The sequence below is a fragment of the Carassius auratus genome, chromosome 30, assembly GCF_003368295.1.
Source record: "Carassius auratus strain Wakin chromosome 30, ASM336829v1, whole genome shotgun sequence".
NCBI classification, from domain to species: Eukaryota; Metazoa; Chordata; class Actinopteri; order Cypriniformes; family Cyprinidae; genus Carassius; species Carassius auratus.
Genome location: NC_039272.1, coordinates 13,316,134 through 13,342,386, shown reverse-complemented (window position 1 = coordinate 13,342,386; position 26,253 = coordinate 13,316,134). Strand labels below are relative to the sequence as shown.

General features: G+C 37.2%; 1 protein-coding gene across 1 annotated transcript in view; it reads right to left on the bottom strand.

Moving 5' to 3' along the window:
- adgrv1 (adhesion G protein-coupled receptor V1) overlaps positions 1 to 25,748 on the bottom strand; it is a 130,228-nt gene extending 104,480 nt beyond the window's left edge. The window contains exons 1-8 of the mRNA XM_026211495.1: positions 25,249 to 25,748; positions 9,938 to 10,125; positions 8,260 to 8,409; positions 4,042 to 4,137; positions 2,756 to 2,860; positions 2,550 to 2,663; positions 1,624 to 2,186; positions 89 to 359 (exon numbers count right to left, since the gene is read on the bottom strand). Coding sequence (XP_026067280.1) covers positions 89 to 359; positions 1,624 to 2,186; positions 2,550 to 2,663; positions 2,756 to 2,860; positions 4,042 to 4,137; positions 8,260 to 8,409; positions 9,938 to 10,123 — 1,485 coding nt within the window. The 5' untranslated portion in view covers positions 10,124 to 10,125; positions 25,249 to 25,748. The remainder of the gene's footprint in view (positions 1 to 88; positions 360 to 1,623; positions 2,187 to 2,549; positions 2,664 to 2,755; positions 2,861 to 4,041; positions 4,138 to 8,259; positions 8,410 to 9,937; positions 10,126 to 25,248) is intronic.
- Between the last annotated feature and the right edge of the window lie 505 nt (positions 25,749 to 26,253).

Sequence of the window (26,253 nt, the reverse complement as noted above, 5' to 3'; positions counted from 1 at the left end):
AACTGAGCCACCACCGATCTATGATCTGCGATCCAAACACATTCTCTAAATGCATTAACTAAAAACCAAGCACAAGCCAAGCACTCACTTCCATCGGCTCATCCACTTCGGCCCCTCCTTGTACAGATCCTGGGATCAGTCTGAGAATGAAGGCTTCGGCTTCTTCTGGAAGGTTGTCCTGAGTGATATTTAAAGGCAGTACAGCATTCATCTGACCCTCAGCAAACCTCAGGGTACCTGATTCAGGATTAAGGTCGGCAGAGACTGGAGTCCTATCCGTGGAGTTTCTTGTTATATTCCACCTAACTGAAACAGCTCCATGAGTTCCTCCATTCCTCACAATGATGATGCCTTCGTATCTGAAACAGAAACACAGATTAGCAATATTACAGATATTGTGGATAACAACATGAAACCAAACTAGGATGACAAGTTACCAGTACAAGTAATGTTTCTGACATTACTTGAAATGAAATACCACACAAAAAAACAGACTGAAAACTGAATAATGATACCAGTATTTCAATAGTAATTACATATTTATATATCTCATATAGCATACACTACAGTTAAAAGATTAATTATATTCAGCAACGATGCATTAAACTGATCAAAAGTAACAGTAAAGACATTTATAATGTTACAAAAAATGCTCTTTTGATATTAAAAGTTATGACTAAAGTTTTATATAATCAAAATTTATATAATATAATATAAAAAAAAAATAAAAATTATAAAAAAATATATATATTGCAAATTATCATATCAGAATGCTTCTGAACGATTATAAACCACTGAAGTAATCAAATTTGCCACCACCAAAAACAATATTGAAATAGAAAACAGCTATTTCAAACTGTAACAATATTTCACAATATCACTGTTTTAATGTATTTTTGTTCAAATAAATGCAGTTTTGGTCAGAATAAGATACTGTTCTTAAGAACATTGGAAAAATGGTACTGTATAGATGCATACGAAGAGTTTATTGGCAAAAACATATATATGTTTTTTTTTATTATGTTATCATGTTTTTTTGTTTTTGTTTTTACCTAATTAAAATAACCCAGCTGCGGTTTGATTGAGATTATTTGGAATGCACAATTGAAAAACATGGTTTTCGAAAATTTAGTTGTCTGTTTTTGCAAATGAAATCTTCATATATTATATTCATTAATTTTATACATTTTTAAACAATTGTTTGGAACAATTTATATTGTAAAACTGCAACAAAACAAACACAAAAAAATAAAAAAATAAATGAGTAGTAACTACTAATGGAACTGAACATTTCATTAAGAGTGCCAATCTTCCCTGTGCAATTGGAAAAGATATAAGGAGTATGATTTATAACCAAGACAAGTTACCCACTATTAATTGAATAATAACCTGTTAATGCAAGTGTTATAACACTATAACCCAGGTCTTCAACCCCGCTCCTGGAGAACCACTGTCCTGCAAAGTTCATTTCCAACACACTTGCTTGTGATTTTCCAAGTGATCCCGAGGACTTTCATTAGCTGGTTCATGTGTGTTTGATCAAGGCTGGAGCAAATCTCTGTAGTACAGTGGGTGTACAGAAAGAGGGTTGAATATTTCTGCTTTAAACAGTATTCTACTCACATCGGGTTCAGGTCTTCATTGATGATGTGGGGTTGTATTGGGGAAGGACTGAATGACAGGACTCCATAAGGCTTATCATTGGGCTCAATGGTCACGAGTGCAATACTTGGAGTCATCAGCACTGCATCACCCAATAAGTTCTCTTCCAAAAGAACCACTTGGAAAGATTCTGCAATCTCCGGAATGTTGTCATCTGTAATGTTGAAGCGGAGTTCTGTTTCATGGACACCTGGAGGGAAAACAACTATCCTTTCTGGTTGTAGATCCACAAAGTCCACCAGTGGAGTAGCACTGGCCGCCCCATTGCCTGTAATAACTGTATAGGCCACAGACACCGTTCTGTCATCAGAACCGATCAGAAGACCATCCTCAGTTCTACCATGTGTAACGCTAAGAGATATTACACCAATGTTCTCCGGGACAACCAGCGTGGGTTTGGAGAAGCGGATGGGAGCATCATTACGGGAGATCTTGATCTGAACACTGCTTCTGTTAGGATTGAGTAAAGCTCCGCCAGCTGCTTCTGTCAACCGCACTGTGAAGATCTCATCATCTTCTGGAAGCTAGTGGACATGTGAGATTAAAAACAACACATATTATTAAAGATTAATTCAGAACATCTTCTATGTTAGTCATTCACTTATTGTGAATTTACTTGGCAACAATTGTTGTTGTTTTTTCTCAGAATAATGGTTTCTTTGACTTTAAATCATCTTTTTAGAGTCATTTTATGGCATACACAAAAGTTGAGAAATATATATAATATATCATTTTGCAATTCTTCCTCTTCAACGATCCAGAAATGCAACAATTATTTCTCGTAATCAAATCAACTGTAAATGCTAAGTCTTTTTTTCAGGTTTCTGATTAACTGCTATCATTGTTCATGTGATCTCTTTTATGTCTATTCAACAAAGAAACCGTACCTTGTCATCTTGTATCATGATGCTGAAAACTACAACAGCACGACCAGGAGGAAATGTGATGTTCCCCATGTCTGGACTGAGATCCTCACTTGCAGGGTTTGGACCTCCAAAAATCTGTGAATTAATAAATAATTAAAGATAGATGGATGGATGGATGATTAGACAGACAGACAGACAGGCAGACAGACAGACAGACAGAGACTCACCTCAAAGTTGACAGTTACAGTACCATAGGTTCCTTTCTCTCGAAGGAGAGTGAGAGGCACATACTGGCTTCTACCTCTTGGCTCCTCCACAGTAATTAGGGAGGTCTAAACAGAGAAACAGAGAAAAAATACATATGTACATATGTACATTTACATATGTACTGACAGAATTAAAAATTAGGGATATCAGAAAGAAGACGAGATGTCATGTAGCAGGAGTTTCCAAGTGTCTAGTGACAAAGTCCTGCAGAGTTTAGCTATAAGCCTAAATAAACACATCTGAACCAACTAATCTCAGACTTCAGAATTATTAGAAACTTAGACTATGTCTGTTCTGACAGTCTTTCCAAGTAGGTACTTCTTTGAAATAGTGTTTTTTGGCCCGGTTTCACAGGCCTTAGGTTAAGCCAGGGGCCTTAGGTTAAGCCAGGATTAGGTCATAGTTCAATTAGGACATTTAAGTAGCTTGTATAAATATGCCTTAGATTAAAACATTATTGTTGTACATCTTGAGGCAAAACAATAAATCAAACATATGTTGAGATAACTCAAGTGCAAGTTTCTTCAGTTGAAAAGGCCAGACATGCATTTTAGTCTGGGACTACGCTTAAGCCTTTCACTATTTTGCAACCATAAAAACACTTTATTTACCAAAACCCTGCTTACCAAAATATAACAGCCAATTTGATCTCAGCAAACCTGAATAAGTTAATAGCAGAGGAGGTTTTTCTGACTGGTTCTTCTGATTGGCTAAAAAAAGGGTGGGCTACTTTCCTGATTTGTATTTATTTTGAAGTTTTTGCTGTCCCAGGGACCAGTGATATTTCACAGCACATCAGTGATATGTGATATGATCGGTGATGCTTTCAGTGAAATCAAGCCAGCACCAGGGACTATTATTTATTCATTTGCTTGTTTGTTTATTGCTATATTATTAGACCATTTTTTGTAATAGTAAAAGAAAAGAGCAGTTGGTTTCCATAACAACACTGAAGTATACATCATTAACCAGCTAATCCATTCAGTAAATTGCCTGCCTTGTTTCTTCAAATTCTTAGCAGCTCAGTAGTTTCCCTGGACTCCCATCTCAGCAACCTTTCCTCTCAGGCATCTGACCCACAATACTCCCCTCACTCTCACTTTCCCATCCACTGACCCCCCTCCCCACTCCCTCGAGTTTAATTACCCCCCCATTGCATCCCATAAACAAGTGAAAACAGTTCAGGCTTACAGTCAACAGATTCTCCACACTGTTCATTGAAGAAACAATGGAGAAATAAACTTACTGAGTTGAAGGAAATAATTCCGAAGGCATTGTCATTAGACAAGATGGTGATGGTGGCAGTATTTGGAGTTCCCACTGTCACACCATTTGATGAGCTCTAAAAAAAGTGAAGCATTGCTTGGTTAGAGTTATCAATATATTATAACTTGTCTACTGCTATCAAAATCCAAATTCTATATCCATTCATGCAGAAATCCATTTCTCATACTTATGCCACCATAAATGCACTAATTTGAATTTCAGATTAAACATTGTCGTTTATAAAGAGTGTATAAGTGTCTGCGATACAGAGCACAGAAAGAGATAAACAGAGCATGACCACGTAAGAACATAAACCCATATGGACCCTCTTTTCAGCAACCCTTTCAAATAAGCTTTTCCCAGCTGTAACAGAGCTTTCTTTCAGCCGCACTGCTTTTGTTGCTGTACGAAAACAGACAAGGAATACACACGTTCAGACAATTCCCCACGCTAACTGTGACTGAGGTCTGACTCAGTATTACAGCACACAAACACTCTTCCTCCTTTTCCCTCAGTAACAAGCATTTATTTAATTAGATTTTTAATTTAAAAAAAAATACAGAATGAAATTATTATCAATAATTAGCATATGATTTATGTAAATCACACTTAAGGACTGTCTAGATTTCCTTTTAGTGCATTCAGATTGGGTTCATTGGGTTTCAGTGGGCTTTTGTCACCCTTAAGTTGTCCCATTCTGCCAGCCTGAGGTTCATTTGTTAAACAGTGGACAAGTAGACAGTGGAGTCGTGACCTGTTGTCATTAATCACTCACTGTCGACAGACTGAGACAGCACAGTAATAAGAGGCCCTCAAATGAGAAACTTCTATGAGAAACACTTTCCTAGACAACACAGAAATGAGAGTGTCATACCTCCTTCATATCAGTTGGATTTTAGTGAGATGACAAAATAACCCATTGTAGGCTGATTTCTCCTCAAATTTCTAAACAGTGGTCTCATTTACCAATCATGCATACACACAGATTTGTGCAGGTAATTGTTTTCTTGAACAAATCATGATACATCAATAACTTTCATATTAAAATTGATTCTTAAATGTAAATAATGTAGGAACAACTGAAACCACAAATACAAAAAAAAAAAAATCACATACTCTTGATCACCTTATAAAATCACTGATCACACTTTATTTTAAGGTCCGCTTCTCACTATTAACAAACCGTTAACTATGACTTTTGCCTTAGTAAACTCCTAATATGCTGCTTATTAATAGTTAGTAAGGTAGTAGTTAAGTTTAGGTATTTGGTAGAATTGTGGATGTAGAATATGGACATGCTGAGTATGTTTTATAACTACTAATAAACAGCCAATGTGTTAGTAGGCAAGCTAATTAGCAACTAGTTAATCATGAGAATTGGTCCCTAAAGTGTTACCATAGATTTATACACAAATATTTCATGAAGATGGTTTGGGTGTGTTTTTGCAAATTACTAGCCTTGGGCACATAGTCTGTCATTTAGAATAATTTCAATTAATTAACATTAAAACAAGGTTTAGAACAAATTCATGTCTGAACACAAGTTGTGTATTAGGTGGATTAATTTTTTCTTGTTTTTGTTTTAGAAGTTTTCCTGTGAGTATACAAACAAATAATGCATGAAATTATAAATTAATTAGACCCAGTGACTGTTTGATTAAGCAGTCTAATGTGTCAACTTCGGGCTCAGCTAATGGGATAAAACCTTTGTGAAACCTTTTTTTTCTGTTGGTAGTGCATAAATCAAGCTCCTAGGATATTATTCTTCTTTGCGTGCTATAGGAAGCTTATTTCCAGGTCTGTGCTTTTCATATAGTGATTAGCTTTGCATAATGGCTCTTTAATCTTATGGCAGTGCCAGTTGTGGCTGTCACAGCTGGTTATTTCGCTTGAAGGTGACTTCTAATATTGGAATGCTAGTGCAGGGACATTACCTAACCCTGATACAGAGTTAGTGGAATTCATCAAAGAAAATGCAAGCGCTTATGGGCCATTGAGCTGTGGCTGAAGAGTTGACAAGATTTCGGTGCTGTTCCACTCAAGCAAGAATGTCAACCCCTCTGGGATTCCCACTACTGAGACATTACTTTGAGGAAGCTTAGAAGGTATAAGAAGACTCTCTGAAAATGTGTGCATTAAAAGTTAATACTGTAGTATTATAAAAAGTAGTAATTTTATCACTTAGCCAATGCTTACAAGTCTCAGAAAATGAGTTGGATGTGTGATTGAATATTTCTGTGCCAAAGACATTCTTTTAGGGTTATGGACCTGTATGACATTTTAAAGGGTGGGATTCGCCATATAAACACTTATCCAGGGAGAGCGTGTACACACATCAACCAGAGCAAGAGCAAGAGAACATTCAGGATACGGAAGACGTCAGGTTCCAACTGACCTATCGTTAAGCCCCTCCCCTCAAACTCAGATGATCCAATGGCAGTCAAGTATAAGTTGCACGGGGAGCGGGACTCAGACATCTCGCCATAGAGAAATATTGGAAGATCCAAAACTTTCATCAGTTTGATGGTGTTTATTTAAAATGATGTGCCTGTGGTAATTTTAACACTGATTCCAGGTATCCTGAGAGGACTGGCAATAAAATTAATTTTATTACATTTCCTAAACCTAAACAAAACTGATCAAAATGTTCCTAAGCATTCAACCCCAATCCCAATGAAGACAAAAGCGTTCATTTGCGTGTCATACTCTCATTAAGTTACCATTTTCATCTGCTCAAGCAGAACATTAATTTCATCTTGCATTTGAGCAAGGTACTGCATTTCTGACTAAAACCAGCTAACATTAAAGTTAGTGAGTCAATGTTATTACAAAACAAAAACAGCAAACCCTTCTCACATCATGGACAGAGCAAGTCAAAAACACATAAACAAAGGTCTACATTTTAGTGCCTCCCAATATTAATCTAGTTAAATGTACATTAAATTAATCATACTCTGCAGCACATGAACAGTGTTGATCCTGTATGTTGTCATCTACGATCATTACTACCATAATATGAGACTTCTCAGTCATAATTCCTGGATCAAATACAGCATATAAGGCTGGTTCTGATTTTTAGCCATAGCTAATTTAAGTCAATAGTTTTTGTTCCTGTTCAATTTATGTCAATGTCACAGCTTGCAAGAGGTGCAGGTATTTGCAGAAACCCAAACGATAATGCATTTTACTGCAGATTTCATTTACAAACAAGAAATAATTAGATGCAGGATTTTCAGAAATCCAGAAACTATAAGACAATGCTGTGCGATTATATTCACAAGTGTGAGTAACTCTTTTTATTATGTGGTCACTATTGCATTGTCTGTTATTACAGATTGCTTGATATGTGTTTTTTTAGGGGGCATTTTTCTTAACCCTTTCGCACATGAGATTAAAATATTCTAGCTGAGCCTCCGGCGTTAGTTTTTTGCGACCGTTATTTTAGAATGTACCGCCTTATTGTTTCCATGGCGACGTGTCATGCTTGTCATGTGACACAATGCAGTCACAATAGATCTGTATGACACACAGGTTGCTTTAATTTAATTTTCCTGTTTTATGTAAAATATGAAAAAACATGGCCACTATATTATGAAATATCTGATATTCCGATTCTGAAATATGTGCAAGAAAATATATTTGGTAGTTTAAACACTTTATATTGACCGTGTTAGGTGAAGGGTATCATGTTAGTTTGCGCTGTATCTGAGCTGTGGGATTTACAACACGCACATTCATCCTCTCCTCCCAAAACACGTTAAAGTAGCTCTTCGATAAACTGGGAGAAGAGCTCTGTGAGGGATGCAGGTTGTCAAACATACACAACTGTTAGCAACATGTATGAAACATACACAATCATAGCAGTGGGCATTTACATCTGAATCTACAAACCACCACACCCATTCAAATGGAGCGTTCCGATGAGGGGGTCAAAAACAAGTCAGAAAATTGCCTATAACTTCTAAATTATTCTGTTTTTTCGATGTAAAAATCTTGATAACATTATAAGTGTACCTCAAAGAACAGTACAAAATAAAAACAGGCAGTTCATGACCCCTTTTTAAGTGAAATAAAACCTACATTTAAACTTAAGTTATAAATGTTGCTTTTGCAACTAGCTGAAATAAAATATGTTTTACTGGATTTGAATTTAACCCTTTCAATCTTTGGCTATAACAGTTCCTGGTTTAAGCATTACCTGCAGGCGGAGGCTGAACACAAAGGTCTCATCAGCTTCAGGTATGTCATCATCCCTCACAGCGATGAAGATGGTTTTACTGCTTTCAGAAGACAGGAGAAAAGCAGCTGCAGTTGTGGCCTCAAAGTCACCAGTGTCCTCTCCCTGAAGCTGGATAAACATGACATCAATTTGAAAAGAAGAGCATGAGAGCTAGGGTGGCCATATGCGCCGTTCATATGGGACACGTTGAAGTTATATTTTATATATCAATATTTTAATATTGCCTAAAACATCCAGAGCAGTTTGACCAATAACAAGAAGGTATTGTACATAATGATCAAAGCGATGCAAATATGCGTACGTGTTTGTTCGTTCGATTGACTTGAAGCGTCGCTGTGCACAAATGCCCCCCCCAAAAAAAGTGTGCCACAATGCTTCAAGTCAAACGAACGAACAAAGACGTGAAAGCGATTCGAAAGCATAAGGAGCCGTCTGCTCTGCTCTTTATAGCTCTCATGTATGTTACACAACGATCAACCTGCACAGTGCAAATAGCCAAAACCTGGATATTTTAGGCATTATTAAAATCCTGGCTGGGACGTGTCCAGTATGAACGTTGCATATGGCCACCCTAATGAGAGCAGTCATCAATGGTTTTATTTTGGGGATTTGAGAACATTTCTTTTAAATCATAGATGTGTTTTATATATAACAGTGCTATATAAAACATCTCAAAGTGTGAGATGGGAAATCCCTGACCTCTCTTACACTCAACCAGCACCATCTGGTTGACAACTGCCACCTCCAGCGCATGCTTTGATGCCACCCACTGTAAGCCACTACAAAACAGGCTCTTAGATCCTTCTTTCTGCTGTGAATTCATGCATGGTATTCAATGAACCGGCAACACTTGCCCACTTACCATGCGTGCTAAACAGGCACTGCCTGTTTTGACAGAAGGCATATTTGTGTTTCTATGCTAATTATGGCCATATGTGCTGTGCTATGATTTACCAGACATATGTTTGGGTGTTGAGAGCCAAGCAGCTGTTAAGGCATTAACACATCTGGCAGTACAGAAGTACCGTTAGCTCTAAGCACTCTGTGGGGCATCAATACATCAAATGTATTTCACTCTGCTTCATGATATTTTCTTTTTCATCATGCTCTTGTAGGTGGGATATTTTTTAAGGGAACAGTGCAAACAGGAGCACAGGTGTCACTGACAGATTTAACCCCGTGCAATGCAGACTAAATGTTTTTAAGTATATATTTTTTATTATTCTGTTAATTCACAGAAATGTCAGCCAATGTTTCACACATAATATATATATATTTTCTCTAAACAATGTTTATTTTATTTTAAAAATGTATTTATTTATTTTTTATTGTCCCCTGCATTTCAACCCTGTGTGAGCATTCATGCATTAATTCAATTATTACAAGGAGCACACATACTATATGGATTTACTGGTAGTTCTTTTCAAAATATAAACATAACATTGAACACATTTATATATAACATTTATATTTATATATAAACATATAAACACAGTATGAAGCAGTATTTCTTATAATTAAATAATTAAGTGAAATTTAATCAAACCTGTTTTGCTACATATACAGTGTAATAAATCACACAAAACTGGTAGTGACAAGGATTAACCATCCATGCAGAGTGTTTTCCTAAACTTACCAGAACCAGAGCAGTGACATTAACTGGATCTCCAACTCGTTCCACCACAAGACGCACTATGGCCCTGCTGCTCTCATTTACAACAAACTGAGTCTGGCCTTGGAACCTCAGCACTGCCAACTCAGACCTGACACTTGTGGTGAGCAGCATCAGAACCAGGCCAGCTAGAGCAAGAACAGCTGGCATTCCTGTAGAGAGAAACAATATATACCGTTTAGGAACTATTCGTCTGGATGAGAACACTTCTCTCTGCATAAATATAAATTAGGCAGATGAGATTTACAATTGACCAATCGGTAAGCCCCACCCCCCTTAGTTGCTGTTGCTAACTCGGACAAACAAACAGAGTTGTTAATATCTCTTTCGAAGACATCTGTCAGTGTGGAAACCTTGTCCCTATATCTTCTTGAGAAGGGCCACCATTCAAGTGGGACATGGAGGGATTTATAAAAGATTACATTTGGAAGCAAGGGTTTACAGATCACAATGCAAGTGGGAGAAGCCTCATTTTACGTTCGTCACGATCCCAGATCAGCACATTTTGGACATCAGGACATTTTGCTCCATTTGGTTTGGGTTTAGGAAATAGAATAAAATAAATTCCATTGCCTATGCTCTCAGGATACCTGGAATCACTGTTATAAGTACCCCAGGCACATTGTTTTTCCTTTTTTGAAGCATAAACCCAATGTCTGAGTTCCGCTCCCCGTGCAGCTGATACTAGACTGCAATTGGCTCATCTGTATTCTAGGGGAGGACTACCCTGGTGTAGTTTATTTTTTTTATTATTTATATTTTATTCATTTATTTTTGGAGCTGTTATTAGCTATGTTTCGACCCAACTATTTGCATGCACTTTTTGGAATATTGCATTAAAAATGCTGGATAGAAACACCAAGATGCGCATAAATTAAAAAAAAAAAAATCACAGAAAAAACTTATGCAAAGAACATTGCACAACATGCAATGTTTTCAAACTTTCTCAACTGAGTATTTGATGAGTAACTTTGATTTGAACAAAAACATTGCATCTGTGCAGCGTGGCTGACACAAAAGAGCTTACGCTGCTTGTGTTCAGCAGATATTCTCCAAAATGGCACTATGGTGATGCGGAGAAACACAGGAGATTAATTGTTAAATTCAAAAATATATATTTTTGTTTTCTTCAATGAGAAATATTCTTCTCATCGCTGCATAAAATTAAGATTGAACTATTGATGGCAGATGGACTATTCTGACAATGCTTTTCATACGTTTCTGGACCTTGACAGTGTCAAAATATCTTAAATTGTGTTCTTTGAAACTACATTGGGGTAAGTTATAATGACAAAAATTTAATTTTTCGTGGAGTATCCCTTTAGGAAGGTTAAGTTTCCTGACCTTGAAGACAATTCAGACAAGCATTTATTGTGGTCATCTCTTTTGAAGGGAAAGAGGCTATTAAGTTTTATGACCTCAGACAATGTCTCCTTTTTAAAGACAGTTGTCATGGCTAACAAAACAGAAAACATGAATGTTTTCAAAATGATATCTATTTAATAATTTGCTGCTTTGAAGCATACACACTTTTTTTATATTTGCGCTGAATTACATGGTAAATACACAAGCTCTGAATGAAGTCATCTTGTTTTCCCCATTTTTTTTTCTTAGAAAAGCCGATTACCAAGGAAAGTTGGACATTGGTTAAATTCAGCTTTTCATATGTTCCATTTCTGCTACATCATGCGGTTATTCTTTAGCCACAAGGTTGCTGGGAGCAGACAGCTTTCATCAATTAAGGTGCCATTCCAGATTACTGAGGGGTTCATTTCTATTGAGTTAGAGAGAATCCAGAAAAAAAAACTTTGAGAGACAGAAATGCAACCATAGGCATTTTGGTACAATTTCATCCCACCATGGTGTTTGTGTGCATGTGTGTGCATCTAAATCATGGGCGAAAGTCTGTGTGTGTGTGTGTGTTGTGTCTTGATGACAAGAGGCGGGCAGGCAGGCAGGCAGGACGGCACAGAGGGGGGGCCATGAATGCTATCAAAACTGGATTAGCAACCGCCGGTGGGCTGAGGCCTGGGGTGAGGGTACAAAGCCAGGACAGTAGAGGGGAAAGCCTGGTATTCAGCCCTGCTTCTCCCCCAGAGCTGGGAACTTCCTGACTTGTTCAGACTGAATATACTACAGACACACAACGGCACCCGTACCAGCACCTCTTTCTTATTTATTTTTGTTAGTTTACATTATTGGATAAAATAGGCTACATAATACCTAATCTCTGCTTACAGTAAACATTTTTACTTGATTATGTTTAGCATGCTACAAATAAATCCAAATTACAAGTTGAAATGAATGCAAACTAGATTATGTGAATAATGCATAATGTACTACAAGTTCTGTTAATACCATGCTTTTATATTAAAAAAAGATACATTTTTGTGATAAATTTTGACTTCTCTTACAATGTTAATCATCATCATAAGCTCGTGTCTTTATCGACTCATGCTTATGGGTAAATGACATGAGTGCAGATAGATAGATAGATAGATAGATAGATAGATAGATAGATAGATAGATAGATAGATAGATAGATAGATAGATAGATAGATAGATAGATAGATAGATAGATAGATAGATAGATAGATAGATAGATAGATAGATAGATATTCATAAATGTCATAATTGTTGGGGAGCTATACCACATAGCATTGTTGGTCTACCTACATGACAGAAAAGGTTTTTAAATAGTAATAAGAACTGAAGCAGTTGCATTTAAAATATTGATTAATAATAATGATAATAAACAAAACTTATGTTTTCTGTTCAAGAATTTCATCCCCTCAAAAATATATGCAGTAATCAATTTATTATGATATCAGTACGTTTTTTTTTTCTTTATGACACCTAAGAATATAAAATTAATTTAAATTCAGAAATTAAAATCATGCTCAATGTACAAGAGGTGTATTTTGGAGTGTTTATGTATTTTGAATAAATTAATAGATAAAAAAAAGTAAAATTACAGTAAAATCTAAACTTTTAATTGTTACAAAATATTTAAAAAATACAATAATTTTATCGTTTGAAAATGGACAGAAGACTTTAATATTTAGAGACTTATACTTAAGGAATTTAATAATAAAAATATTTGAGCAAATATAAATGAGCAACCTAAAAATTATTTCAAAAGTTAAAATTACAGTAAAATCTAAACTTTTAATTGTTACAAAATATTAAAAAAATACAATAATTTTATCGTTTGAAAATGGACAGAAGACTTTAATATTTAGAGACTTATACTTAAGAAATATAATAATACAAATATTTGAGCAAATTTAAATGAGCAACCTAAAAGTTAATTTCATTTTAGTTCCATAATATCACATTGTATTTCCATTCACTCATAAATAAATGCACTTGACCCGACTAACATGGCCTGACTGACTTACAAAGCATCTTTGTTTATTTGTTCCTCAGGAGGTTCACGCACAAGCAATTCAAGGAGATGTTCAGGCCATCAGTCAACCCAGAGGTTACCACAGCCTCTTTGGCCGCATCGCCTGACATTGATAAAGACGGACACTGCAAGACACTACTCACCCTTTGCCAGATCACCACAGGACATGCTGGCCTGAGGAACATCAAACCGATTTATCAATGACCAGGAGGCCACTGAGCCGCCAAAACACTGGTGGTTTGGCTCTTAGTCTGACCCCAGGACAGTCTATTGTGGGGATGTCTCATTTTTAAAGACAAAATGAAGATGGTTTTCACAGTGAAGGAGGTCAAGCTTCTCTCTTTTCCCTCAGGCGCAAAGGAGGCCCACAGCAGAAGCCTTTTGCCATGCAGCGCGTATCAGATATGGCCCAAATGCCCAAAAAATGTCAAAAAGATGAAAGAGGGCATGCATTTTGAGTGAATATTCAGTAGAAAGCTGCTTCCAATGGGAGATACATACGTCTTTCTGCACTTTGGAAGTGTGCTGTTAAGTCAATACAGTGCCTCAGGTGGTCTCTTTTTTCACTCGATATGGTTATCTCTGTTCAGTCAACCAAATCCTTCAGCATACTTCAACTCCACTTTCAAAAACAAAATGCTTGGGGTGATTTATATCTTCTCAGTGGTTTCCCCCGATAGCATTCTGGAATTACTCATTACAATAAAAATGCATGCCTGCCCATGCCAGGAAACTTGATTACAATGGACTCTGTGAAATTATCATTGATGCTGACTGAGTAAGCTACTTAATTCAGTCAGATTAGTAGATTAGCATGTGGGAAATTTGCCCACTCTGTGTAACTCTAGAGGATTCATTTATTCATTATGCTTTCAGTTCCCCCAACGAAAATGGAAATGTTGACATCATTTAGACACCCTTATGTCGTTCCCAAACTTTCTTTTATCTGCAGAATACAACAAATACATTTTGAAGAATATCTTTGTGTTTTTGCCCATACATAATTCATAACATGAATAATCAAGTCAACATATTCCAAGGTTGTACAGTTGCCAGATCTTGCATGAAACCTTCTCACACAATCAACACTCATTGGGTCTCATTCATGAAACATTCGTAAATATACGAGTAAATATCTGAGTAAATATCTGAGTGATTTGTGCGTAAAGAGAACTTCCCGAAAACTCTTCTCCTGATTCACAAAAACTTCGTAAATGTCAGATGTGATAGTGAAATGTGTGTGTGTTTTAATGAATTCCAATCAGTCGTAAATGGGACGCGCGTGCACGCTCACTCTCAATTACCATAAATCCCGCCTATTAAATCCGACTGACAACTATATATGAGCATCATATTATGACACCAAACGAAGGATTTCAACATGTCTTCTCAAAAGCGACTGAAAAAGAAACATTTCTCAGCTGCAGAAATTGAAGTTTTATTATCAGAAGTTCATTCAAAACGCCACATTTTATTTTCAAGCGTACTGGTGGCGTATCAGATCCTAAAAAAGGAAGTTTGGCAGCATATTACAGATCCTATTACTGGCTCTCATAATAAAAGTTAAAAGAAAAAAACGTATGTAATTAATATATATAATATTTTTTTCAAAATGCTGTGTAAATATGTACCCGATTAAGGTGAATTAAAATGCAGCCGTATTAATGAGCAAAACGTTCCGACGTTAAACGCACTATTTACGCGTGGCTGGGAGCAGGTGTAGATTTCTTTCTTACCAACTAACATTTGGAAAATACGAACGTTTTAATGAATCCAAAAATTTACGCCAAAACCACTTTAAACGCGATTTACACAAAAATTCGTTCTGCTCGTGTTTCATGAATGAGACCCATTACACAAATTTCAGCCCATTTGTGACCTCAACTTGATATCTGTTGATATCTGCGCAGATTGTAGCCCGGGAAGAAAACAAGCATCATTAGTATAAACGGGAGGAGAAAACCCAGGTGGTACTCCGGCAAAAACAAAACTAAACAAACATGTAAATTGAGATATAGCTTACACTTCAAAAGGCATTAATAGTTTAATTTATTAAAAATGAGCACTGCAAGTTTCAAAATCAGGTGCCGTGCTGCTTTGTTTACTGCAGTTACAGGGTAAACGCTTATATTTCTGGTGGATTGACAAGATAATGAATTATAAAAATCTAAAGATATAGCCTACACTAAGATTTATTTTTTATATTCATTTATTTATTCTATTTTTGTTACTACATGACCAAAAGCAGATGAAACATTCAATAAAACATTTTCTTTTTTACTCCACAGAAGATGTTTGGAGTACATCACAGAAGATGTTTGGCACTGTGGCACGGGCTTTCATTTTTTGGTGAACCATCCATTTGATATTTAGACAGGTGAAGCCCAAGGACAGTTTGACCCCATCACCTCATGTAACGGGTTCACATGGCAGCCATGCCTCTTAACGTAACTGAGACTTCAGCAATTACACTGGATCACCCTGCTGAGGATGTGATAAAGTGTAGGGTTACGGGTCTACGCTGCTGGCCCAGCAGCCGCCTCTAGTGTTACCCCTGCCCGGCAGCAGGATCCATAATCTTAACATTAATTATTCAATCAGCAAGACTTCACAGCCAGTACTAAGCAACAAGGAGAGTGGTGTGTGTGTGTGTGTGAGTGTGTTATGCAATACATTAAGCCTTCGGTGAGGTCACACACTTTGACTCCATGTAGCCGAGCAAAGTCAATGTGGTGTACTACATGCAATGTTTTCGGACTCTCTCGTAACATTTCTAATTACTATTTTCAAGAAGAAATACTCAAAAGTTTCCTATACTTTAGCCACTTTTGCTTGGAGCTCAAAATAATAACAGTATGCGCTGAATCCAAATTGCAGGCTTGACTTAATCTAATGGTCTGTCTACTTCTGTAACACCCTGTCTGATGAGACTGTGGTAAGCTTTGGTAATGTGCAGTCACATTTATCACAGCACATGACATGGTAGCAGAAGTAAACTCATGTCCCACGTAGCTCAAGTTGGCCAAGAAAACTGATGCAACTGATGCATCAACAGATTCAAACCATTCGCCTCTCATCTTTTTAAGGCTTTCTCTTGCTGGTTTGGCTGGCAAGTGCACTATGGTATAAATTAAGAAAGTCAAAATGAGAAAACCGCACATAAACACAAAGCCTTTGAGCTGAATCATTTTGAAAATATCATAAATACTGTGAACATAGCAAAAGCATACCATACTAACTATGCACTAAGCAGGCAGCATTTAAAGGCAACATTAGACATTCTCAACTCAAAAACTGGGTCAATGTATGATATTCTTTATATACATACATATACATATACAGAATGGCCAATCTTACCAAGATTGATAGCTGTTACTAAAAAGCATTTAACAAACATTCAGAAGGCTCGTTTACACCAAGAATGAAAAATACGTAGTAGATATTGATGCACCTCACTATGTTTTGGAAAAGAGCCATTATGAATATTAGCAGTACTTAATTTCACTATGTGTAGGTTACTGTACATCACTGCAATGAACAGTGTGGGTTTAAGCTAGGTCTATCTTAAGCTTGGCTCAAGGTCATTTGGGGTTATGCTGGACAAAGCTGATCAATTATGACTCAGCAACTTGGCAGGCTGACTTTCCTGTAGCGGTAACACCAAAAGCTCAGTCACTGCTTCATTATACTTTAAAAACTGATGAAGGATACTGAACCTGATACTGACCGAATTACGTGTTTGATCAGTTTAAAAAGGCACAATAATAACCAGACTCCATTGTGGTGCATAGGCTCATATGTGAATAATAAACTGAAGTAAACCACATTCAGTGTGGTGATAGTACACTGATATGTCGTAACAACACAACATACACATGAAGCAGCAGAAGCGAGACAACACGCTCTGTTACCTCAGAAACCGACCTCATTCAGAAAGTTCTGGGAACCTTCAGGGCTCCCATATATGGACAGCTCAAAAGCCAATAATTGCCACTTCTGTTGTAGCCCCTCGAGTATTTTTAGAAGGGGCCGATATCCTGAACATCTCGAGGTTGGGAAACTTAAAACATTTAATAACTGAGTCTGGTTAAAACATACATCATTACATCTGAAGAGAGTATCTGAAGACCACAGCTTTTCGTTGGCGACACACTCATTTGGTGAGCGTTGCCCAAAATGTTTCTGTTTATTTTGAAAGATACAGGGAACCTAGAATTAGTGCACAAAAGTGTGTATGTGACTGGGTGCCGAGAGGGTTGAAAACGAGCAGATGCCATTCTTTCTGAGGAATGAGAGCAGAGGATAAGAAAATATCCGCTCCGGATAACAAGAATGCCCAAAAGCTGTGTTTCTTTATTGTCATATGTTACTTCTCAACCCAACATTAGCTTCTAGTGGAGGGACTACATGCCAATCAAGTCTGCTGGCCGGAGAGTAAAAAGAAAGAAAGCAAATCTCTCAAAGGTATTGTCCTTGGGCCGTCGTCTGACCCTTTCAACTTGAGCCAACTGCATCCTGCGTCCTTGTTCCAAAAAACACAATGACTTTTTTCCCCCGCTCAATATACGGGTAGAGGACTAGAGAAAAGGTCTCATTGAATTTCACACGGTGAATGTTCCCGAGGCCGCAGAACTCCATGACCGATGGGCTACTGCAGCAAACAATGGATGAGAGTGAAGAGAAATGCACTTTCAAGGGATTAAACAAGGAAAAGCCTCTCAATGGCAGCGAAGAGAAGAAAAGCAAATTATAAAGCTTATTGCTTCATCGCATGTATCCAGTCGGACCTTGGCTGAAATGCTAATTGCCTTTCTTTTCAGCTTCGCACACTGAATCGGGGGTGTGTGCGCTTGAGAAAGGCAGGGCACTCACGATTCAGAGACAGACGCGCACACACACTCTAAAGATTTTAGGAGTCTGTGTTGTACTCTTTTTTTTTTTTTGCAACATTGTTTTCTCTAGTTTTTCTTCTTTTCCCACTCTTTTTTTAAAACGCGGGTACTTCAGCCTTCCAGTAGACCGAATCAAGCCCCCATTCAGACAGATAGTTCTCTTTCTCCCTCGGTTTTCCCTCCCATTCCTCATTTAACGAGCGAGAGATGTGGGAAATTTCTGTCCTGGCCTCTTCAATCTGCTGAGTTTGGCAGCCGCAGGACAGATGGCTGGATTGAGGACAGAGCAAATCCCCGATCAAGTATAGCTCCCTCACTGACTCTGAATCAGTGGCTGCGGACCCACTGAGTCTGCAGTAAAGTTTGGGTTCCCACGTTATTGTCCACTGTATCCTTAAAAATGTACACCTGCTCATGTTAATACTAGATCCTATCCTATGGCTGAGTTCAATGAGTGTTCAGGAAACCTTTTTGACAACAATCATTATTTTCACACTATTCTTTAGTGATGCTAGTGATGCATAAATTATACGCTTACCTTAAACAAAAATGACACCAAAAACATAATATCTACAAAACTGACTAAAGCAGCCACAAACTAATTTTTGTTTTACATACATGGTATATTATTGAAATCTTTTCAACCTAACAATGGTAAACATGAAAAATGCCTTTACATAGCAATAATACTAAATAGACTATGCAGGGACATTTAATGCTGCTTAATATTTTTGACCTCTTAACTCTAACCACCATTTTTGAATATAGATGTGAAAGTCCTAAATTGTTATAATTCATGTCTCATTTACATGGTAATGCAATGTCGGATTTTAAAATGGTTCTCAGAGGATGAATTTTGAGGTTTTAAGCATTCAATGGATATATAATTCATGATGATTACTAAAATGTGATTGAGGGGACGGGTGACAGATAAGAAGCTAAACGATACTAAACGATGCTAAAAATAACTAGATGGATAGAAGAAAGAAAGAAAGAATTCAAAATGAGTGTTTTTAGTTTTTTTATAATCAAAGGAAGAAGTAAGACAATGGCGTGGAATCCTGTGTACACACTAGTATAGATCCTGATCAACAGGTGGGAGGTGGGAAACTGACACAGTCCCAGTTTGCTAAATTCCTCCACTTCAGAAATTCCTTCACCATGACGAACCAAAATGGGGTAAATACTTGCAAGCAAAGGGACAGAAAGCAAGCGAGAGTCTGGAGTGAGGGGGTTGGAGGGGGGCATGGGGGAACACAGATGAGGGTCAGCAGGACATCTCGCCTCAGGGCCCACTGAAGATAACAGACCTCCAGCCTTCAAACTGCTTTATCTTTTGTGAATCAACAAACCGCTTTATGTACAAATCCTCAAAATGTATGCATGATGGATTCAGAGTTACGGGCCGAGTATGGATGAGTACACACTGGCAACTAAAAATGATCCCTGACCAGCATGCATTGTGGCAGGCAAGCTGCTTCACCAGGCAATAGCAAGATAAGACAAGAGGCTCAAGGAAGGGAAACAGGGCTCTATAGATTTGTGGCCCCCTGGGTATTAGGATAAATGCTAAGGAGATAAACAGCCAGGAGGAGGGTCCTTATCGCCCCAACCACATCTCAAGAGGGAGTTATGTAATTACAAAAGTCCTTAAAGTAGTTTCTGAAAGTAAATAAATAAATACAATTTATAAAAATGCTTTTTTCTAGAATTATATGAAATTATATAAAAACGCATAACCACAACATGTTTATTATATACGAAACACATAATAATACCTTAAAGATTTACACAGACATAAAAACTTTATAACAAGTATTAAATTCCAATTCTGATCATTTATAATTAGTCCATTAAAAGATGTAGAAAGCGATCGGTTTCATTTTAATCTGAAAAAAATGTTAAACTCGTAAACCAAGCAATTGTGTTTTTGTCAGATTACCACAGTTTACCACAGTCAATGATGACATGTAAAGTTCAAATAAATTAGAATATTTTTTCAAACCAATAAGGTTCTCAAATTTTTGACCATAAAAAAAATAAAAATAAAAAAACACACACTAACTACTTGTTTGTCATAACTTGGCAGGTTGGCATTATTTTCCATTATATACAAAATTTGAATTGTCATTTTGTTTGGTGTCAATAATGGCACAGAAATTACACACGTCAGCCAATGTTTAGCAGAACTTTGACAATTAAACACATCAACCATTTATGCAGGGAGAAGTACAGATTTAATTTTCATTTGAAAAGTGAAAAAGAAAAGGCACAGGAACTTTTTAAGCCAAATGATGGTGACTGATTACACCATCAGACTTACTGGAACGGTCTCAACCCTACGAAGTGTCTCATATGACCACCACAAATCAATCAACATTAAACCTTGGATGGATCAGATCCTTTCTGTTTATTTTAGCCATTTATGTAACAAATGTAACACTATCTACTCTGAGGACAATTGGACCGAATTCCTCAAGAGAACATTCATCAGGCAGAAATCTTGGAAAAGGTCTACAGAATAGCTTGTGGTATGGATTAATGCCCCATGTATCCGTGTTGAATAAATCACATTTAACAGAAGCGAGCAATCAAGCTCTGCGGGGGGAGAACACAGTGTTCATGCGTTAAGAGGGCACAGCGTGACTCCACACCATGAAACGGTTTTAAGGACCGACAGTGAAGGTCACAGTTCAAGTTCAATACCCCACAGAAAAAAGGATAAAGCTTTCCTTTTGATGCTTAAAGTTGTTCTATAGAACCATGTGCAACAGAGAATGTATGCACGAGTTACAGAGCGAGTTAAGGGTTTTCACGCTATATTCAATTTGAATAGGAATCAAGCTTGTGATGCAACATTTTGCTGAAAAATATTTAAGAACAAGCTTGCTTATACCACAAGTAATAAAACAAAGTAAGATCAAATCAAGAGAATTGAATTTAAAACGATATAGAGAAAGAAAGAAGAAACAAGAGAGACTGAGCCATATGTAGACCAGTACAAGAACAAAATCAATTTCAGAAAGGTCAAAGAGAAGTGAATGTTGACCAAAGACAAACTCATGAGCAAACGCCATGGCACAATTGTGGCAGATCATGACAAATAATGAGACCTCAGGAATGCTGCTGGATCTGACCATTGCTTCAGAATATCCTGCCATACTTCCATTTTCAGCTCCAGAATAAACAGATTCTGAAATACTGTGCGTAATTTGTCAGCGTACGGCTGAAGATGCATACCGATTAGCATACCAAAAAAGGTCAATGTCTGCCTTTTATATAACATGGCCTGAATCATGTAATGTAGCAAAATCAGTTATTCAGGACTGAAAATGGCATAAACTTTTATGCTTCACCTTACAAAATGGAAAACTAGCAAATGAAATGTTTATATATAGAGGGTATATAGAACAACAACAAAGAGCTTTTTATGATTTTGCATTTTTCTGCATAATACTGAACAAAACGCTTGGTTAGGTGGAGTTTAAATAAGCAATAGAACAAAACACAAAAAAATGGACGAGATGAATGGTTTCACACTGAGAACGGCATTAGGCAATGTATGATTCTTTATATAAAAATTTTGCATGAATGACATTGATGGATTGTTACGAGTCAAGTGGTCTACATTTATCAAAATTGAAATTGAATTTAGCCTTGTCTGCGAATGAACTACCAACCCACTCGTCGAAGACCAGTGACATACTCCCACTGTGTTTTTTACTGCTTTGGGTCTGGGGTCTTTGTGTAGCATTTACAGAAGTGAATTCAGTTTCTCCACATGCTCGGTGACATGCGCAGGGATTTTGTTTTCGCAGAGGCCCCAGGCTGGTGGGAACCCTGCTAATTCTGCTAAGAAGGTGTGAAATTAGAAAACTGATTAAAAGTGATGTAAACCTGAAAAAATGCCTCGTATTCCCCCGGTTTTTGTTTCTAAATGGATTTTTAAACTGACATTAAAAAGACAGGACAGGTTTCAAACAAACATGAAACTAGCCATTTACAAGCACTTTGATTTATCTATTTAAATATGTTAAGAAAAAAAGGTGGATGCATTCAATGTTACAACAATGGAGAAATACTTTAAGATGTTTTAGGTTTCTCGATATCAAAAAAACAAAACAAAAAAAAAAGTGAAAAGTTTTATTTAACAAAAGGCTGTTTAAGAGAAATGTAAAAATTTGTATCATCATACCATATTTAAAACACATACTTAAATACACATACTTAATACACATAGAAAACAGTAAATCTCCAAAATATCAAACAAATACTCTATACTGGAACATGTGCGGTTTGTTTTGTTTCAGCTCCAGCTTTTTTGTTTCAGCTTTTACAAGTATGACTTTTAATTCGACCATTTAACTGAAAGCCACTTAATAAAAGCTACTTTTATTAAGATCAGTATATCCATGCAGTTTATGTTGGATTTGGAGATACCAAATTCTAAGAAAACTTATATTTTGATCAACAGAAACAATTACAATTCTCTAATATAATATAATATAATATAATATAATATAATATAATATAATATAATATAATATAATATAATATAATATAATATAATATAATATAATATAATATAATAAGCTAACTGAGGACTTCATGTTTGCCATATGGTGATTTATATGCACAGAAACCAAGCAAGTGCGTCTGCTTTAATGCAGTGTCTACTTTGATGTTTCACATATCTTTTGTGAAAACAAAATGACAAAATATGGGTGAAATAATGTTCTATGATCATTCGACGTAACAGATATAATTATGTACCACAGACTTATTATTCTGACCTGTACTTATTAAAATATACAGTATAAATGAATAGGGGATCATACTAAATTATATTGTATTTTTAATTATTAAAAACGTATTGATGACAAATTGGTAAACCTAGTGGTCTGAAGGATAGTGGCAAAGATTTGGTAAATACTTAACATGACAATCAATTAGTATTTTGGAGCTACACTGTGATCCTTAAACAGAGTATTTTAATGTCATCTAATGATTCTTGTTCTAAATATGTCTGACAAGGGTTTTTGGTATTCAAACTATCGTTACACTGAATTACATGTCCCCTTACAAGAACATATTAGTAACTAAAGTGTACATACTTTGTACACTACCTGTCCTATATCCTACACATACACAAAAAGTAATTCGTGCCAACTGGTTTGCAATAAAACACTGCCTCAAGAAAATCTGCTCAACACAATTGTGCTTCAGACATACGGAAGAGACGGCTTCTGTTGTCGATGAACAGACTCAGCTGGTCAAGTACAAAGGGAGAGTGCATTAGGAAAGAGCCATTGGGAAAACAATTAAGACAACAAGGCTGTTTAATGAAAAACACAACTAAAACATGTTTCTCTGCCGCAGCATTGCAGTCAATTCGAACAACAGCCTTCCCCGTAAAAGAAGACTTGGATAGGCTTGTGTGGTGAGGGAGGTAGCTTCTTCAGCTTTAATGTTTATTCTTTTGTCTTAAGTCCACCTGTCTCATCAAGCAGGACCCTGTGTGGTCCGTTTCCTTGTGGCATCAATCACAGAGCGCTCCATCTGTGAGCAGCGCCTTCGCACATCTCACTGGATTTACTGTTTATATTACATCCTCTCTGTTTTCTCAACATGTAAGGCCCTATTTAAGGGGAGGTACAAAAACAGGGGCTACCACTGCAAATGTTACACCCAGCCGTGAATCACATGCACTGAATGATGCTCAACTGAAGCTGTATAAGGGGGGTGCAAGAAGATCATTCAATCCATTGAGTCCACAGTGCATCTATTCAGTAGATAAAGGGCGCCCCTAATGAATTAAACACGAAACAGTATAAAACAGACTACCAAAGATGCCAGTTGATGCATTAAAACAGAAGAAAGACTGGATAAAACCGTGTTGAATGTGTCTAGTTTACAATAACTATAATATTGGCCAGTGTGGGTAGTAAGAAAACTACGTCATTTTGATCTTTTGTCCAAATAGGCTACAGGTAATATTATTTCAATTGACTTATTCATAATTAAACTGCAGATATATTTCACTGCATATTAATTGTTAGGCCTATAAGGCAATAGCACCCAATAATAGTTGTGGCCACGGATTTTTTTTTTTTTTAGTCAAAACAGTATAAAATCACTCTTGCGTATAAACAAAGAATTATAATCCAAAAGTAGCCAGATTGTCCTATAAAATATGACGTCACTGGTTTGTTACTGGCAATTAGCACCAGATAACATTTCAGAACTATGACTAATTCACGTAGTGTTACATAAAACTGAGAGAGAAAAAAAAAATAGTGACACTAAAGTGAGAAGAGCCCTCGTATCATTAAAACGGACGAGGAGAGAAATCACAGTTTGAGTTTCGGATGACAGGGGGCTTCGCGAGCGCGTCCCATCTCAAAGCCCCTGAGTGGGGAGGAGCCCCGCCGACTGTTGTTTTATCTCAGTGGGAGCGCGAGGAGAGACACAAAGCGCGCTGAAGACCCTCACAGTAACCATGGAAGCGCAGGAGAATGGCCTCCCATCCGCAACCGATAGGAATTGATTGAACGTTAACATGTTTATAAACGATTGTATCTGATGTGTTTATTATCACGGGAGGAAGAAAAGACTATCAAACCAATCTGTCATAATTGGCTCAAGGAGGCGCAAGAAAAGTGTACGCGAGTTTAAAGAGCAGTGCGTTCTGACCATAAAGCCAAAGCAAATAGGCCTATAGGAACATTTTTAAAATAGTTCAAATTAAATATTTTGCCCATTATAGGATACGGCTTATTAAGCGTCCATCAGGTAAAAACAAGAAAGAAACCCTGCAAACGTATAATTCCAATATCTCGTGTAGAATGAACTGTTGTAAACTGACCGTTACGCTTTGAAGCCCTTGTGTCGCGCTGACCGGGGAACCCCATTTCACCAAATTGTTGCACAAAACAAGTTATAAGGACATGCAGTGCGATATATAAGTTACTTACCTAACACTTTGTTGTAACACTTCAAGGCAAACGACAAAAGGTCCGGGGTAAATTAAACCGTTCAGCGCTGTGTCCGTCAATGTGATGACAAATACATCGTACTGCGCTTCCACTGATCCTGGACAGAAGTTGTTCTTGAACAGCTCAATCAGTTTGGGTAAGAGAGGGTTTTCTTACAGGGTGCTGCGTGGATTCTCCAGTCCATGCGGTGTGAGTGTGGATGCGCGTGGGCTACAGCTCGACATGCGCTGCCATGCAGTCCGTTAGGCGCTTGTCCCGTCTCAACTAGTGGACTTGGGTAGAGCCCTTGTCTTGTCTGAGCAGGGATGTGCTAATCTCATTAACCTCCGGGCTTGACAGATCGAGGGAACAGCTCCACCCAGCGATCTGTCTTCCTCAGGCGGAGAGGCTATTTGGGGAGGTAAATGCCATTTCTAAAATCAACCTGTGGCTCACCGCTACACTGCAGCTCTCTGATGATTCCCACAAACACCCATGATTAGACAGGACTTTCACTAGCCCACTTTAATACATCAGCCTTGATTTAATAGAGGCTGGTGTATTTTAAAACGGACGTTTCAGTCTAACCTATTTTTGATTTGGGCTACAGTGCACTGTATAAATGAGCCAACCCCCATATTTAATGATGTAGGGGAGACCGGGGATGGTTGTAACACGGGGAGAGTTGTAACACTACCAATTCCATGAATCAGGGACAAGATAGGAGTCATGTGACAATTTCAGTTTCATCAGGCTTCCTTTACAATCCCACATGGAGGTTTTCCAGTCTGTGTTGCTATCTCTCCTTAAGCTACAGCAGAAAATCTAATTCTGAGGTCAGAAAGTAAAAAAAATTAACAAGATAATATTTTGTTTAGTACTTCTACCGTTGTAGATAATGTTGTATGAGTTATATCAGGTCAAACTGTAGTTTCTCTAGCAAAGAATGGTGTATCAACCTTCAGCCAATTTCAAAGCACCATGTGTCATGATTCTGCCCTCGTG